General features: G+C 57.5%; 3 protein-coding genes across 4 annotated transcripts; 1 reads left to right on the plus strand and 2 right to left on the minus strand.

The window, feature by feature from the left end:
* Nucleotides 1–398: 398 nt before the first annotated feature.
* GFAP (glial fibrillary acidic protein) lies at nt 399–6,321 on the plus strand. The gene is made up of 9 exons (XM_055789886.1): nt 399–866; nt 1,164–1,224; nt 1,617–1,712; nt 1,792–1,953; nt 2,642–2,767; nt 2,982–3,202; nt 3,415–3,458; nt 4,161–4,246; nt 4,567–6,321. The coding sequence occupies exons 1-9, from the start codon at nt 403–405 to the stop codon at nt 4,606–4,608; spliced, it is 1,302 nt and encodes a 433-aa protein (XP_055645861.1). The 5' UTR covers nt 399–402; the 3' UTR covers nt 4,609–6,321.
* Nucleotides 6,322–7,463: 1,142 nt separating this feature from the next.
* Nucleotides 7,464–8,765, minus strand: FAM187A (family with sequence similarity 187 member A). The gene has a single exon (XM_005234929.2). The coding sequence runs from the start codon at nt 8,763–8,765 to the stop codon at nt 7,464–7,466; it is 1,302 nt and encodes a 433-aa protein (XP_005234986.1).
* Nucleotides 8,766–11,665: 2,900 nt separating this feature from the next.
* Nucleotides 11,666–16,464, minus strand: CCDC103 (coiled-coil domain containing 103). Of its 2 annotated transcripts, XM_055789924.1 has the most exons (4): nt 16,325–16,464; nt 15,797–16,024; nt 13,896–14,028; nt 11,666–12,298 (listed from the first exon to the last, which is right to left on the minus strand). In XM_055789924.1, exons 2-4 carry the CDS (start codon nt 15,946–15,948, stop codon nt 11,825–11,827), a joined length of 759 nt encoding a protein of 252 aa, XP_055645899.1. In that variant the 5' UTR covers nt 15,949–16,024; nt 16,325–16,464; the 3' UTR covers nt 11,666–11,824. The 2 variants fall into 2 exon arrangements, with proteins under 2 accessions (XP_055645899.1, XP_027638933.2); XM_027783132.2 differs by lacking the exon at nt 16,325–16,464 and having other exon boundaries at nt 13,980–14,028; nt 15,797–16,314.
* Between the last annotated feature and the right edge of the window lie 77 nt (nt 16,465–16,541).

Genomic DNA, 16,541 nt, shown 5'->3' on the forward strand with positions numbered 1-16,541 from the left:
GGGTGTCGTGGGGATGATCCCCAGGGTGCGGAATCCCCTGGACCCATGCTGCGGGCACCCTATGGCACCCGGCCTTGCTCCCTGCACCCACGGTGCCCCATGGCATCGCACCCAGCCTCTTGGTGTTTGCTCAACCTCGCACCCAGCACCCACCCTATGGCTGCCCCGTGGGGTGCCCCTGCAGTGCCCGTCGGGGGGGCAGGCAGTGGGCAGGGGGCCGTGCCGCAGTGCCTGGGCTGGGAGCCAGGGCACATCCACCCCTGCAGGGTGCCACAAAGGCTGGCTTTCATGCCGGCCCTCTGGCTCGCTGGCCAGTGGCCAGTGCCAGGGCGACGGGTGGGGCGGGGGCCCCCGGGGTCTATAAAACCTCCTGGGCAGGCACATTGCACTCACCCCTTCAGCATGGAGAGCCAGCGGCTGTCCTATGGCCGCCGCTTCAGCCCCACCACCCCGATGTACCGGGTGCTCCCCACCAGCCCCCCAGCCAGGCTCCGTGCTCCCCACAGCACCCAGCCAGGTGCCCGCATGGGTGCCCGCCTGGGGTCAGGCAAGATGGACTTCTCGCTGGCTGCGGCACTCAACTCAGAGTTCAGAGAGACACGCACCAACGAGAAAGTGGAGATGATGGAGCTCAATGACCGCTTTGCCAGCTATATCGAGAAGGTCCGGCTCCTGGAGCAGCAGAACAAAGTGCTAGTGGTGGAGCTGAACCAGGTGCGGGACCAAGAACCCCCGCGTCTGGCCAACATCTACCAGGAGGAGCTGCGTGACCTGCGGCGCCACGTGGAGCAGTTGGCCACGGCCAAAGCCCGTCTGGAAATTGAGAGAGACAACCTCGCCGAGGACCTCAGCAGCCTCCAGCAGAAGTAAGGCACTGCCCTGCTTGGGGTAGTCCTGGGGACCAAGGTGGCCACCGTGATGATGGGGACCAGGGCGGTGATGGGAACATGGGTGGCAACAGGGACCAGGGTGACCCCCAAGAACAGTGTGAGAGGGTGGTGGGGTGTGTGGGATGGGAACATGCACCAGTGCGGCATGGATGCTGGTGGCGCGGGGCTGTGTTGACCCAGGGGGCTCTGTCGGTGGGACTGAGAGTAACGAGTGACAGTGCTGAATGGGCGCCAAAGCCAAGTGAGTAACGGTGTCTCTCCATGCTGGCGCAGGCTGCAGGACGAGGTGACCCTGCGGCTGGAGGCCGAGAGCAACCTGGCTGCCTACAGGCAGGTGAGGGCAGGGGCCAGATCCTGCGTCTGTCATCCTGCACCCCAAAGGCTCAGCCCCTTGCTCAGCCTCCCTCAGGGATGGGCAGGGATGGGCATGGACAGACAGGATAGGGATGGGGCAGGGGTGGAGCACGGATCGGTGGGGCAGGGATGGGCATGGATAGATCAGACAGGGATGGGGCAAGGATGGGGCAAAGATGGGCGAGGACAAGACAGGGATGGGCAGGAGCAGGCAGGGAGGGGCTGGGATGTGTTATGGTGAGCAGAATGGGGCAGAGCTGGGCAGAACAAGGCAGAGCTGGGCAGGAATGGGCAGGGCCAGGCAGCTCAGGAGGGAGCAGAGCCAGGTGGCCAGCGCTGGGGACTGTCCCTTCTCTCCGGCTGTGGTGACAGGATGTGGATGCTGCTGCCTTGGCTCGCCTGGACCTGGAGCGGCGGGTGGGGACCCTGCAGGATGAGATCACCTTCCTCCGCAAGGTCCACGAGGAGGTAAGCCCACTCGCGTGGGGCCGGGGGGCTCCCAGGGCGCGGGGGGGGGGGGCTGGGCTGATCCCTGGTGTTTCTCCAGGAGCTGCGGGAGCTGCAGGAGCAGCTGGCCCGGCAACGGGTGCACGTGGAGGTGGATGCAAGCAAGCCGGACCTGACAGCTGCCCTGCGTGACATCCGCAGCCAGTACGAGGCCATGGCCACCAGCAACATCCAGGAAACCGAGGAGTGGTACAAGTCCAAGGTGCAGTGGGAGCCGATCACCCAGTGGATGGGTGGCCTGGCTGTCCCCTCCCAGGATATCACCTGCTCGGGGCTGGGGTCGACCACCCCAGCGTTGGGTGGCTCTACTTGTCGGTGGTGCATGGGGTTTGGGATCCCCACTGTCCCTGCTTGTGTCCCGTGTCCTGGTTTGGTCCCCGTGGGGAGCAGGGATGCGTCCCCTGTGGTGAGTTACGTAGGCACAGTTCCTAGGGAGTTGTGTTCACGGTGACACAGCCCATGTGCACCATCCCACAGGAGCAGGGACATATCCCCTGTGGTATCCCAAGGCACCATCCCTCCCACCCACAAAGCAGGGACATGTCCCCAGCAACACCTGCCATCAGGGATGTGTCCCATGTCTGCTGTCCCATCACCTCAAGGGAGCAGGGACATGCCCCCATGACACATGCCATCGGCCACATGCCTCATGTGCACTGTCCCTTCCACCCACAAGGGCAGGGACACATCCCCAGCACCATGCACCACTGGGGACATGTCCCGTGTGTGCTGTGCCTCCCTCCCATGAAAGCATGGATGTTTACACCATGTGCTACCAGGGTCATGTTCCTCCTGTGGAGCAGAGCAGGGTTGTGTCCCCATGCCAGGTGCCATGGGGACACATCCCTGCTGGGTGGTCCCATCCCATGGCGCGTGTCCTCCCCCCCCAGTTTGCAGACCTGACGGACGCGGCTGCCCGGCACGCGGAAGCCCTGCGCGCAGCCAAGCAGGAGGCCAACGAGTATCGGCGCCAGCTCCAGGCCCTCACCTGTGACCTGGAGGCTCTGCGGGGCTCGGTGGGTGATGGCCGTGGGGTGCAAGGGGAGACACATGGCCTCAGGTAGTTGCCACCACCACAGGGCTCCCTGGCACGGTGGCAGGGACCACTACCCATTGCTGGGCCAACGGCTCATCCCCAGGGATGGGAGATGGATGGGCGCTGTGGAGAGCCTGTAGCTCCTGGGAGAAGGTGGTTGTGGAGGGTGTCATGTCCCCTCGTGACCCCCCCAGAATGAGTCCCAGGAGAGGCAGCTGCGGGAGCTGGAGGAGCGCTACGCGCTGGAAACGGCAGGCTACCAGGACACAGTGGTGCGGCTGGAGGAGGACATCCGCAGCCTCAAGGAGGAGATGGCCCGGCACCTACAGGAGTACCAGGATCTGCTCAATGTCAAGCTGGCCCTCGACATTGAGATCGCCACGTACCGCAAGCTGCTGGAGGGCGAGGAGAGCAGGTGATGGCAGAGCGGGGGCTCCATCCTGCCCCTCTCCCCATCCCCAGCCATGCCCAGACCCACGCCCAAGTCCTCGTCGTCCCTCTGGGGCATCCGGCTCAGCTGGAGACCATCCTCCAGCCCTCCTGCCCCAGCCCTGGGCAAAGTGGAGCTGGTGGGCACTGGGCAGCAGGACCCCATGCTCTTCCCAATGTCCCCTGTTGCTCCTGCAGGATCACCATCCCTGTGCAGAGCTTCTCCAACCTGCAGATCCGAGGTGAGTCTGTGGCTACGTGTGGGGCACGGGGGCAGGATGGTGGCACAAGCAGGGGTGGCTTCTGGGGGCTTCATGGGAGGAGCTTCTGTCTCAGCTGTCCCTGTTCCACGCAGAGGGACTGGGAGGTTTTCCTCTGAATCACAAGGAACCAGGACTCCTGGGTTTTCCCAGGCTGGGGGGAGCAGTGTGTCACGGCTACATCCCCAAGGCTGAGCATGTCCCCAGGGCCAATGACATCCCCCAAACAGACCACATCACCATGTCCCCAGTGCCAACCACATTCCCAAGGCCAATGACATCCCCAAGGCCAGCTGTATTGCCCAGTGCCAACTGTGTCTCTAAGGAGGACGCCATCCCCAAGCCCAATGGCATCCCAAAGCCACCCACGTCCCCATGGCCAACCACATCTCCAATGCCAAACGTCCCCAGTGCCAGCTGTGTCCCCAGGGCTAATCACATCCCAAAGCCAGCCACGTCCTCAGTGCCAGCCACATCCCCAGTGCCAGCTGCATGCCCAAGGCCAAATGTGTCCTTGGGGCCAACAGTGTCCCTGAGACGGGTCATGTCCCGAGGGCCACTGTCTCCCATGGTTCAGGGTTTTCCAGCTCAGCCTGTTTCCTTTGGGTGCCTCCACTTGAGTGTGGCTGGAAGGGCTATACCCTGGGCACCGGCTCACCACCATGTCCTGCCCATGTCCCCTAGAGACCAGCCTGGACACTAAATCCCTGTCAGAAGCCCATCTGAAGAGGAGCATTGTGGTCAAAACCGTGGAGACCAGAGATGGAGAGGTGGGAAGTCCTCATCCATGTAACCTATGCCACCTCCCCTCCACCCCTACCTCCCCATGCGGTGTCCCCAAGGAGGTCACTCATTATGCACATGGGGCCCTCCTCAGCCCCAAGAGCAGCCATTGGGCAGGGCACCAAGGATCCCAGTGCCCTGAGAGCACGGCATGAACCAGCTCTGGACCATGGTGGAGCTGAGCCTGGCAGCTCATAGAGGAAACCATGCCTGTCCCTGTCCCCAAGCTCATCCAGAGCCCAGGCAGGCTCAGTCGGGGAGGAAAGCCTGACCCCCAGGGTGACAGTTCCTCTCACTCTGCCTCCAGGTGATCAAGGAGTCCAAGCAGGAGCACAAGGAGGCGGCGTAGGGTGGGTGAGCTGCAGCAGCCACATGCTTGTAGCCATAGCTCCGTAGGTCCTGTCTGATGCTGCAAGGGAGCCCTGCGTCTGGGCACAGGTCACAGGAGGAGCTGGTGGTCCTTTGGCAGCAAGTATCTCCCTCGCCTCCACGCCTGGCCTCTCCCATGTCACCTCGCGCCCCAGGGACCCCGCTAGCACCCTGTTCAGGACTGGCTGCCAGCAGAGCACCCGTCCGACTGGACACTGTGGGGAGGGGGTACCAGGCAGGGCTGAGCTCCCCTGCCTGGGTGGGACCACAGTCCCACAGCATGGAGGGGCCAGCGGTTCCAGGGTCATGTCCATGCTCACCCTTGGTCTCCGGCTCACCAATGCCCAGGAAGAGAGTTTGTCCTGTTTCGATCTCCATGCACCAGTTGGAAAAGTCAGTGGTGCCAAGAGCATCTCTCCCTGCATCCCATTTTGCTACCCTCTCTCTGGTCTGGGAGGCCACCCCAAATCTCCCCAGTGCACCCAGGCCTGGAGCACCCTTCAGTGGGGGGGCTGCAGGGTGCAAGGTACCGGCTGGTGAGGGACATTTCCCTGCCACCAGCATTGGGTGAGCTTAGCCACGAGGCACAAGGAGGATGGAGAGGCAGGGTGCTGTCAGGAAGGTGTTGAAGGGTGATGCAATGGGGATAACGAAGGGTTCCTGGGGACACTGGGGTGTCCGGGCTGGTTTGTGGGGCTGGAGCAGTGGTGGGCACAGCAGGCTGGGTGGCTTCAAGGGCTTCTCTTGGCACAGAGTTAAGGGCCATCCTGACCCCCACTTGGTGTCCGCCACCAAGGTGTCCCTGTCGCTGTGGTGGAGAATAACAGTCCCAAGGGGCTTGTGGCGAGGGGTGACCCATGGCCCTGCGCCCGGCCCCTCACCTGGAGGGGTCCTATGCAGGTGAAAATGGAGAGGAGGGGAGTGCAGAGGAGGAGGAGGAGGGTGTTGGGGCACCCATGGGTGCTCTCACAGTAGGAAGTGCCTCCCGCAATCCAGGAGTGATGGGGGAGGACAAACAGAGCCATCTTTGCCCTGCCTGTCCCGCCTGGGCTCACCCTGGGAGCCAGGAGGACGGGGGACCGGGGCTGCCCTGGCCACATTCCCTGCCATGTGTTCAGCCCACACCCATCCCCCACATGGGCATTCAAGATGGGGTTGGAAGAAATCCCTTGTCCCTGGGCTCCACATGGCCCTGTCCCCCAGCCTGTCCTCCCGTGCTCCCCCTGAACCAGCACATGCCACCCAGGGCCGTTGCCCAGCCTGGTGCTTGCCCACAGCCCCTGTCCCCACCTTCAATTTAGCTATTGACCATGAGCGAAACCCTTCCTGATGCCACCTAACGCAGCAGCAATGACCCAGCAGCACTTCTCGTACCCTGTAAGCCCTTTGGGATGAGCACATGAGATGCCACCCAGATGCCACCCCTCTTGTCCCCTCTGTCCCCCTCATCCCCTGGCTCAGGTGCTGAGCATGCTTTGCAGCTACCGACTCCAGAGCCATTCCCAGAGGCAGGAGATGTTATGGGAGATGCGGGTGCTGCCTGCATTTGGCATGTGGGGTGGGGTGGTGGTGGCCCCGGGGGCTCGGTCCCCTGTGAGCAGCCTCTGGCTGGAGCTCTGCAGCCCACACTGCCACCGAATTAATGCACTAACACCCGCAGCAGCTTCGGATGAGAAATAAAGCTAATGCGAATGCTGTGTTTCCATGGCTGTGCCTGCAATCCGCCGCTCCACAGCCCATGCCCTGGGTTTTTTGGGATTAGACGGGGTGGTGAGACCCTTTGGGAGCCCAAACTGAGCTCAAAGCCAGGGGACGCAAGCTCGGTGCTGTACCCCAAGGCATGGCCAGCGCTTCATGGGTCAGCACCCGTATGGGACTGCAGCGCAAGGAGCTGGGGGCAGGAATAACCGCCCCAGGATGCAGGGTGGGAGGGAGGAGAAGCAGGGATCTTCTCGGGGTTCTTAACCCCTGACTTGGCTCCTTCCCCACACAAACCCAAGCTGCAGCTCCTGGGAAGTTCCTGGGATCAGCTGCAGCTGTCAGGATGGATGGTGGATTTGAAAGCATGCTGAAATCCCCAAGCCACCTCCTTGAAAAAAGGAGATTAGCCCTTGGGGACGTCCTGCACCATGCTGAGGAGCGAGCAAGTGGCCACCTAAACCCTGCAGAGATGCCATCCTCTTTGGAGGACATGCATAATAATTATATAGGCCTAAATACTGGATCACAAGTCTGTGCTGGGTTGGTAAGTTAAAAAAAGCCACCAAAAAAGGGAGAAATTTCTGAAGAAAATCACCAGATTGATTTGAAAAATATTTTTTCCCCTCAATAGTGAAAAAAAGGTTTAAACCAAAATTTTAAAAAATGGGTTTGCTCCAGCTAAGTAGCTCAAAGGAACACTGAATGTTTTGAAACGTTGGCGCTCAAAGTTCTCAGTGATGAGAAAAAGTATAAAAAGAACCAGATAAGAAAAGCAAGATTTAATTGGATTAAAATAGTTTGGTGGGTCTTTTTAGCAGCCTCAGAAAAACAGCTCTAATAAATCACTGATGTGGTTTGAGAACTCAGTAGGGCTTGGCCAGAAGACCTTGGAACAACTCCAAGTGTTCTTTTGAAACAGACTATATTGAGCTTCAAACCCCACAGCAAGCCAGCAGCAGAGCCGGGGACCAGCTGCGGCGGCGTGGAACCCTCGCCTGTGCCTACCAAGCTGCGCCAGCCGGCAGCACAGGGAGCCTTCACACCAGTTCTCACCGTCACGCTCTTGACCCAAAAGGGAGGATGAACGGGTGCTGGCAGCATTTTGATTTCTAATGGCCAGAATATTAGAAATTTCTACCGGGAGGATGGTCCCAGGTCTAAGAGTGATGTGTGGGGGCTGTGGTGGAGATGCTGTGCTCTGGCAGGGCACCTGAACACCCACCAGCAGCAGCGGCACAGGTGGGCGACGATGAAGATGATGCTGATGAAGGTGTAGCTCATGCCGATGGCCTTGATGGCATAGATGGTCTCGGGATCACTGAGTGTCCGCCGGTGCCGGCGCTGGCGGATCACGCTGAGCCGAAAGCCAGCCACCATCTCGCCCTCCCGCCAGCAGAAGTAGGTGCCTCTATCGCTGTTTCGGACTCGCTGGATGTGCAGGTGGTTTCCGTGGTCAATGAAGACCCTCATGCTCTTGTTGACACTGATGAGATAGCGGGAGCGGTAGAGCCTGACAGAATCCTTGTCCCACGCCACAGCATGCTCAGGCCGGGCTCCAGGGCACATGATGATCAGGTCACTTCCAATGGGCTGCTGATGAAACTGCGTGGGGATGCGGGGCAGCCAGGGCTTCTCGCCCAGTTTGGAAATGACATTGGAGATGACCTGCACACCTTCCTCGGGGACTTCCTTCTTCAGGCAAGGGGTCAGGCAGCTCCGGATGGCCACCTCAGGTTTCCGGAGGTGGTCAGGGTGCTGGAAATGTGCGGGGACAGCGCTTGAGCCACAGGATGTGACGTTGGGCACAGCGGTGCGGTATCGGGGGTGCAGCTGGGCGCTCCGCATGTAACAGAGTCCGATCCGCCGCTGCTCACCTCTCACCCCACAGCGGTCGCATCTGGTCCAGTCCCAGAAGGTGGTGAAGAGGCTGAAGATCTGACCTGTGTAGTCGTCCTGGACATGCTGGCCTCTGTCCACAAAAGCCACTGTGACGTGCTTGGTGGGCTGCACATCCACATCATAGCCATAAAAGTAGTCCCCTTTCTTAGTGCCGCACAGGTAGTGTCCCGAGTCCGACACCTGGGCTCGGAAGACGATGAGGCTGAACATCCGGATACTGAAACGCTTCAGCACGCTGCTGCCCAGGCGGATATGGCCCGAGTCGACCACCATGGTGCCAGCAAAGTCTGTCAGGACAGTGGTTTTGTGGCTGCCCATGTTCTTCTGGAAGTACCAGATGACGGAAGAGACCTCTTCAGGCTTGCAGTTGCAAGGCAGCTCAAAGGTCATGTCAGCCAGGTACGCGGCATTGTCGAACACCAGGAAAGCAGGACAAGCCATCCGCTTGAACACATCTCCTTTCTCTTCAATTGCAAAGGCATGGAGAACATCTACCAGGCAGAGGAGAATGGTGGCTCCCAGCAGCCATGTCTCCATCGCACTGTGTGGTCTCTGCAGTCAGCAGGACTAATCCAGCCTCTGTGTCCTCAGCGGAGAGAGCCAGAACCCATGCTAGCAGCGCCCGTGCTGGGCAGGGACTATGCACACACCAGCTCACTCACCAGAGACGGGGTCTGCAAACAGTCCCCCAGCCTGTGGTGCACGTGGCTGACAGCAGGGATCAACCAGCTGCTGAAATATCCCATCCCAGCCGAACATCTGCCGGGAGCACTCTGCTGCACCCCAGGGCAGGCTGTGCCCTAGGATACAGACTCTAGAACCTCTCCTCTCTCCCAGCAGCTCTATTGTTGTCCGTGTCCTTGACGACGAGCGGGCAGGTCGTTTGTGCAGCACAGCCGTGGAGGGAAAAGGCACTGATGGGAAGCGTGGTGGGAATAATAGAACTGCCACCATCTTCTTGAAAGACTCACGTGCAGCAAATGTTAATTATTGCTCTGACCCCTCTAAGTGCAATGAACCCAGAGAAGACCCTCCTTTGATGGCAACTGACCTCTGTAGCCCGGAAGAAGAGGCTTCAAACATGGTATTTGGTTTTACATCCTCCCCACTGGCTTTACAAGGGTCTATGTGCTGAAGCCCCTCCACACAGGTAATGTTTGAGACTCTCCCTCTCTTGAATGATCAAGCAAGGCTTTTTGCTCATATCACCCCACCTGGGCTGATGGTGGAACCAACCCTGGAGGCCTTAAATGCATCTTTCCTAGGGTGAAGGTGATCTATGTGCTCCCTACTGACTCTGGCCAGACTTTCAGCTCAGCTATTGGCACTTGATGAGCAGACACTCAGGTCAGAGCGTGACCTGACTGCTTGGGAAACTGATCCCAGCTGGTCTAACTGCCCATCCTCGCATAAATGTTCACACAGCCTCTCCTGTACCTCATTTCTCCTGACTCTTCTCCCCAAACCTTGGGGATTTTGCCTTTCCCCATGTGATGGGGATGCAGCAAGTTGCTCCCATCCTTGTGAGTGCAAGCCCTGATCCTCAGGGCTGCTGAAAGCACTCTGCCTGTTCCCACCAGAGCTGTAACTGTTGTGCTGGGTCTGTCCCTGCATCAACGTCCCCAGTCCTGACCTTGGAGAACCCCAGGATCTTCTTGTTTTGTGTAAGACTTCAGCTCCCACCTTTCTGCTAGCCCTCAGGTTTTCAGGTGTTAGGCAAAGACAAGAGGAATGGCACCCACAGCAGATTGCGTGGACACAGATGTTCCCAAGATCAGTGCCGCAAAGCCCAACATTCAAGTGCCAGACCTTAGAGGTGAAGCTGAAGCCTGCAATTAGGTGGCTAGTGGTTTCTACAGAGAAGGTGGGAGAGGGATGGTTATAATCTGCCAGGGTCACTCTACCTTATGCTCCACTGGATGGCTTTTGGAACAAAATGGACCTGACAGTTGTTCCTGAGCTGATTTCAAGGCAGTCTGGGCAATGTAACATACAGCAGGCTGCTCAGCTCCGGGATCCTCCCAGACCAGAAGTGCAACGGAGCTTGGTGGGCAGGTGCTGAGCTGTGCCCTGTGAGGGCCTCTCTGGTCTGCAGCCAGAACAGGAGTGCAACTCAATTTAGACACAGTATTAGGCAGCTCTGGAGAGTCTCTTTGTTGGACTGATGCCTGTCAGATCCTTCTAAATTCCACTTTATGTGGAATTTCGGAAAAATACATAGTGTCCAAGATCACAGGACAACGAGGTGGCAGGATCTCTGAGGTTTAACCTGTGCCCTGCGGTTTGAAGAGGAATAGGAGTTTGCAGAGGATGCCAAGCTGCAGGGTACTGTTGATGTGCGGGGGGTCAGGAGGCTCCGCGGAGGGTGCTGGGCAGGCTGGACCCATGGGCTAAGGCCAAGTGTATGAGGTTCAACAGGGAGAAGTACCTGCACCTGGGTCACAACAACCTATGCAACACCACAGGCTTGCAGAAGAGCAGCTGGAAAGCTGCCCAGCAGGGAAGGCCCTGGAGGTGCTGGCTGATGGCCGGCTGAACATGAGCCAGCAGTGTGCCCAGGTGGCCAAGGCGGCCAACAGCGTCCCGGCTTACACCAGAAACTGTGGCCAGCAGGAGCAGGGCAGTGATCGTCCCCCTGTGCTCAGCACTGGTGTAGCTACACCTCGAATCCTGGGTTCAGTTTTAGGCCCCTCACCTCAAGAGGGATGTAGAGGGGATGGAATGTGTCCAGGGACAGGCACGGAGCCGGGGAAGGGGCTGGGGCACCAGTCTGATGGGGGGCGGCTGGGGGAGCTGGGGGTGTTCAGCCCGGAGAGGAGGGGGCTCAGGGGGGACCTGATCGCTCCCTACAGCTGCCTGGCAGGGGGCTGCAGGCAGGGGGGCTCGGTCTCTGCTCCCAGGTAACAAGGGACAGGACAAGAGGGAGCAGCCTCAGGTTGTGCCAGGGGAGGTTTAGATTGGGTGTCGGGAAAAATTTCTTCACCAAAAGGGTGGCCAAGCACCGGAACCGGCTGCCCAGGGAGGTGGTGGGGACACCATCCCTGCGGGTCTTTAAAAACCACATAGACGTGGTGCTTGGGGAGACGGTTTAGTGATGGACTTGGCTGTGCTGGGTTAACGGTCAGACCTGGTGATCTCACAGGTCTTTTCCAACCTAAATGATCCTATGATTCTATAATAAAATAGCTGGTTGGACCAATCCCAGATACACCACCTTGCACAGCATTTCCACCCCCATCAGCCCATTCTGCCTTCAGTGGCTGCATGGTTAAACACAAAGCGTCATTGATTAGATTCCTAAACCCTCTGAGTGACAATGGACAGAGATGAAAAAGGGAAGGGACTATGTGAGGTTTGGTTTTGCCCTTCAAAACTAGCAGCCAATTTTTTTCTTTCCCTCAGTTGCTCTCATCTAAGAGATTCTCACAACACAGTCCTCTCGGTAATTAACCTTTATTTGTGCAAAACTATAACTCTGGGTGGTCCCAGGTACAGAGAAATGTATCCAATTTATCTGTCCTGCACAGTGATGCCAAAGTCAAGCTCTGAGCCTCTTTTGCACTCTGTTTCTGCACGACCCGGGTACTTCTGCTCCTTCAGTTGGCCTGGTAATGTTTCATCAGATCCATCACCATCCTTTCCTGCTCAGCTTCCTTCTGCAAGCTGGTGTCCGTGAGGTGGGCTTCCCTCTCCGGTTCACAGCCAGCTGGGCTGCTGGGATGGCCAGCAGTCCAGTCATTCCTGGTCATGCTCCACAGCTTCCTAAACAAATCCCTGCTGCTTTCCTTCTCTGACTCGCTCAGAAGATCCACGTTTAACCCGAAGCGCTTGGTGCCCGAAAGGCTCTCTAAGATCTGAAGGATGGCATCTCTGTCTTCATGACAGACGTTCTCTGCCAGCACCATAAGGAATTCACCCAGGAGGCCAAAGCCCAAGTCAGCCTGAAAGATTCTGCCCAAGGCCTTTCCTCCAAGTTCAAGCAAAAACTGGTATTTTTCTTTCCCGCTTTTTAAGCATCTGCGCCAGTCTCTGTAAAATTCGGCAGAGGTTCCAGGCAGTTGATCCAGTTCCTGAAGGAAAAAAAAGATACCCAGTTCCTTTTGGTTTGTTCCCATTTGAAGACTTTTATCCCCTGCCCCCGCATGCTCCCCCCTGCCCCCCCCCATGGATGGCAGAGATGTTTTTAATACAGGCTTTGATAGCACAAAGGGCTGCATGAAGCTTGTGAGGTGGCAAAACATAAAGACAAAGAAATACCAGGTTCCTCAAGCCCCATAGAAACCAGAGAACTTCAGAGGAAAATAAGGGAAGAAGGGATGAGACGTGAAACCTGGCATGGATGAACACGGACCAGTAGTGGAATAACCCCAGCCCCAACCAGGACCAGACATGCTGCCCAGTCTGGTTCCACCATTACTGCCTGGGAAGGGATCCCCTGGAGATCCAGGGAGTTCACTGAAAACCTCTGCTCCATCTCAAGCACTGTGAGGCAAATCAAAGGAGTGAGGAGATAAAAGGTATGAGAGTAAACCCCAGAAAATATGCAGATGGCCCTAACACACCGTCTTGTGACATAATGCACTCGTATTGGTCTGTGGCAGAGAGCATGCTCTAAGAGAGCCAAGCTCAATGTGGCATCTCCAGATAAAAGGAAATCCTGGTTTATACAATATGTAATTGAACTGCTGAACCCATTGCTGCTGATTTAACTGATGCACAGACTGAAGGAGGATTAACATGTTTAGGCTTTTATACAGATAGCGAGAACAAGGCACAGCAACATCAGGCTGTGTCTAAACACAAAATGGAGAAGCCCTGGAGATCAGAGCCCAAGCACTAATGGGATTAGGAACAGAATTTGCTCTGGGGAGATCACTGCTCAGTCCAAGAAAACACAAAGCTGCCTAGAAGGTTGCAAAAAGATCTCATAATAAACAGGCAAATGAAATTTGGTGTCAAAAAAATCCATGGGAAACATCAATTGGAAACATCCCTGGCTACGCATCCAGTGACCAGGACTCTCCAGCCTGGACAGAGTCCACTGGAGGGGGCAGGACAGATGTCACTTACATCACAAATGACCTGGGTAGAAAATGTTTAGTTAGTCGCCCCCAACTGAAGGACTCAGAAGCATCCAGTGAACTCAGCAGGCAGCAGGTTTAAAACAAAACAGTGCTTTTCCACATCATGCATAATTAAACCACAGGGTGAAAAAGAACTGGCTACGTTCACATTAGTTCTGTGATCTGTGGCTATTAAATGTGATAATCCAGATGCACAACCCTGGCGCTCGGTCTCCAAACTGCAGCCAGCTGGAAGAGTGCAGTCAAGGGAGGGCACTCTTCCCCAAGAATCTGTTACTGCCCACCATCAGAGGCAGGATACTGGGAGCTCAGGTCCGACGCTGTGCAGCTGGTCCTGAGATTCCCACAGGGTTGAAGCAGGCAGTTCTCGAAGCAGCTGATGCAAGCTCTTACCAGATGCAAAGTAGAGGCCCGAGACTGAATCCTGTGATTATCTAAATAAACACCAATGTTCCTGGGGACTTTGAGGGCTTGCTCACATATAGAGATATTTCTGACCAACTCTTGCATTTTAAAATTATGTTCCAATTATTCTGGAGTAGTTTTTAGATGCCGATAAAGTCCCGGAAGGTGTCTCCCTCACCTGGGGGATTTCCACATTGCTCGCCTGTGGGGCCTTGGTGTGGGTGGCACAGGGATTCCACAACACGTTCCTCCTCTTACCCACCTTGTCCTTTTTCTCCAGGGGCTTCAGGTGTGATGCCAGCACGATGTCCCTGTGGGCAACAAGAAAGGGATGGGACACTTAGCAAGAACAAACACTTGGAGGCTTTGAGCTTCTTCTCTGAGGCAATTTCTATATTCAGGACGTATGTATCATCCAGAGGATGGACAGGCTGCATCAGCAGGCCCGTGTGAACCTCATGAACTTCACCAAGGCCAAGTGCAAGGTCCTGCACCTGGGTTGGGGCCATCCTCAATATCAATGCAGACTCGAGGATGAAGGGATTGAGAGCCCTGGAGAGAAGGACTTGAGGATACTGGTGAATGAAAAATTGGACATAAGTCAGCAATGTGTGCTCACAGCCCAGAAGACCAACCGTATCCCTGGCTCCATAAAAGCCCCCACAGTCAGCAGGTCAAGGGAGGTGATTCTCCCCCTCTGCTCTGCTCTGGTGAGACCCCGCCAGAGCACTGCATCCAGACCCTGAATTCTTACAGCTCCTGGGGACTGCTTCATAGCTGCAGTGTGCTGGGCAGGCACATTTTTGTGGATTCATCTGAATTCAGCATCTTATTACACTGACATCTGCGACTAACTACAGCAGCCTGGACTCAGCGGCTGACATGGTTCCTCTCATCCTGTGGGATGAATCCCTGTAGTTAGTCCTCTCAGCGATGGGCAGGAGATCTTTGAAGGGGTCCAGCTCTCTGCTTCTATGCTAGCGTGGGCTACAGGAGAGAAGATGCTGCACCCACAGAGAGAAGCTGCTCTGTTACCTCCCTCAGATTATCTCTGCTGTTACCAATGCACTGATAAAACAGCTTAAAATCACCCAGGAATCCTTTCATAGGGACCAGCAAGAAGGCTGGGGGAGAAAAAGCCATTTTAAAGTGTTTTCCTGCCTTTCAAGCATCAGATGGCATGACTGAATGCAGGCAGAGATGAAGCCGTGCATGGAATTTGATCTAGTCCCATGTAAGTCTACCAAGGGGTGGTCAAAGTCCTGGATCCACCTACAGATCCATCTGTGGATGCCAAGGGAGAGGGACTTCCCCATGGACCTTTAGGTGGAACCAGGAGCTTGGTGGGTGTTGGGAGTGCCCTGTGCTGCCTCTGTGGGGAGTCTGTGTCCCAGGCCAAAAAACTGCTGACAAACCCTGCTGGACAAAGCAGCACGAACATGCTGGGCAGGGTGCATGGGGACACACATCACCCTCTTCTTCTGCACCACCACCACCACCATGGCATGGGGTGTGCAGAGAGGAAAGGGAGGGCAGGATGGGCTGGCATGGCTTGGAGGGTGGGTGCTGCGCCCGGGAATGGGGGAGAGCACTACCAGAAAGGGCACAGCTGGCCCACAGCTTGGCCACCATGAGGACCTGCCCTGGCGCTGGCTGTTCCAGGCAGGAACAGCTGAGATCTCAGCCCACACACATCAACCTGATAATTTTGTGGGGCAAATCTTAAAACAAGGCTGAGTTTCTCTCCCATTGGCGCTGTATAGCGTGGGACCATGGCCTTCTTGGGAATCCTGAAGCCAGTTTTGCTGCCCTGTCAAGCCACGCTGGCGGTCACTTGGAGCAGAAAGCGCAGGCAATTGGCTCAATCCTCTCTCAGAGCAAGGTTTGAGCTCAAAACCCGCTGGGTGACCTTGTCTCTTGAGAGGTCCCAAAACTGGAGCTCCACAACCCACACGTGAGGCTGGGTCAGCCCCGCAGCAGGAGTGCCCAGCACCGAGCAAAGCTCTGCTGCCGCTGCCGCCCTTTGGGGTAGAGGAGCACCCAGATATGCTCCCACGTCCCGGGGGTCCCCCGATGGACCTGAACTCCTCGTAGGATGGGACGCGCTGGCGCAGGGCCCGCAGCTTGGCCTCGTTCTCCCTCGCCTGCCTCTCGTCGGCTGCCACAGCTGCCTGCAGCTCCCGCTCCAACGCCCCAGGGCTGAGCGCTCCATCCGCCTCCATCGCCTCCATGCTGGCCCTGCCAGGCACAGGGACCCCCGCAGGGAGCCGCCAGGAATCCAGCAGCGATCCGGCAGGGACCTGAGGCCTGTGGGGAACAGTGACGCGTGGGACAGGGCCACTCCTGGGTGCACAGGGACCCCACGCGTATCATGACAGCCCTGCTAGGGCTGGTCTCGGAGACCCTACCCCTGTCACAGCAGTCCTGCCAGGATTGGTCCCGGGGCCCATACTCCTGGTATGACAACGCTACTCTTATCGTGATAGTCCTGACGGGGCAGGCCTTGGGGACTCTACCCCTATTGTGGCAGCCCTGCCAGGCCATGCACACAGATAGCAACTGGGAACCTCGTTCCTATCCCGACAGCCCCGCTGGCTGGCGACACACCTCCGGCCCTCAGTTCATCCCGACAGCCCCGCCAGGTCACGCACACCGCCGGCCCTCGGGACCCCTCACTAACGCGCCAGCCCCGCCGCGCTACCCGAGCTCCCGCCGCCGCGCGCGGGCGCCCCTCCCGTCGCCATGGCGACAGGGCAGCGGAGCGAGGCCCCCGTGGGGCTGCCCCGGCCGCGCCTGACAGAACCGGCCCCGCCGCCCCGCGCCG

Source organism: Falco peregrinus, chromosome 18 (assembly GCF_023634155.1).
Source record: "Falco peregrinus isolate bFalPer1 chromosome 18, bFalPer1.pri, whole genome shotgun sequence".
NCBI lineage: Eukaryota > Metazoa > Chordata > Aves > Falconiformes > Falconidae > Falco > Falco peregrinus.

Bases quoted from the DNA above. Each gene is read 5' to 3' on its own strand.
- GFAP (XM_055789886.1), top strand. From the start codon at position 403: ATGGAGAGCCAGCGGCTGTCCTATGGCCGCCGCTTCAGCCCCACCACC. The intron at 3,203-3,414 runs GTGATGGCAGAG...TTGCTCCTGCAG, and splicing joins CTGGAGGGCGAGGAGAGCAG to GATCACCATCCCTGTGCAGA. The intron at 3,459-4,160 runs GTGAGTCTGTGG...CATGTCCCCTAG, and splicing joins CTCCAACCTGCAGATCCGAG to AGACCAGCCTGGACACTAAA.
- FAM187A (XM_005234929.2), bottom strand. From the start codon at position 8,765: ATGGAGACATGGCTGCTGGGAGCCACCATTCTCCTCTGCCTGGTAGAT.
- CCDC103 (XM_055789924.1), bottom strand. From the start codon at position 15,948: ATGGAGGCGATGGAGGCGGATGGAGCGCTCAGCCCTGGGGCGTTGGAG. The intron at 14,029-15,796 runs GTCCATCGGGGG...TGTTGCCCACAG, and splicing joins CCATCCTACGAGGAGTTCAG to GGACATCGTGCTGGCATCAC. The intron at 12,299-13,895 runs GTGAGGGAGACA...TTTTTCCTTCAG, and splicing joins GCAATGTGGAAATCCCCCAG to GAACTGGATCAACTGCCTGG.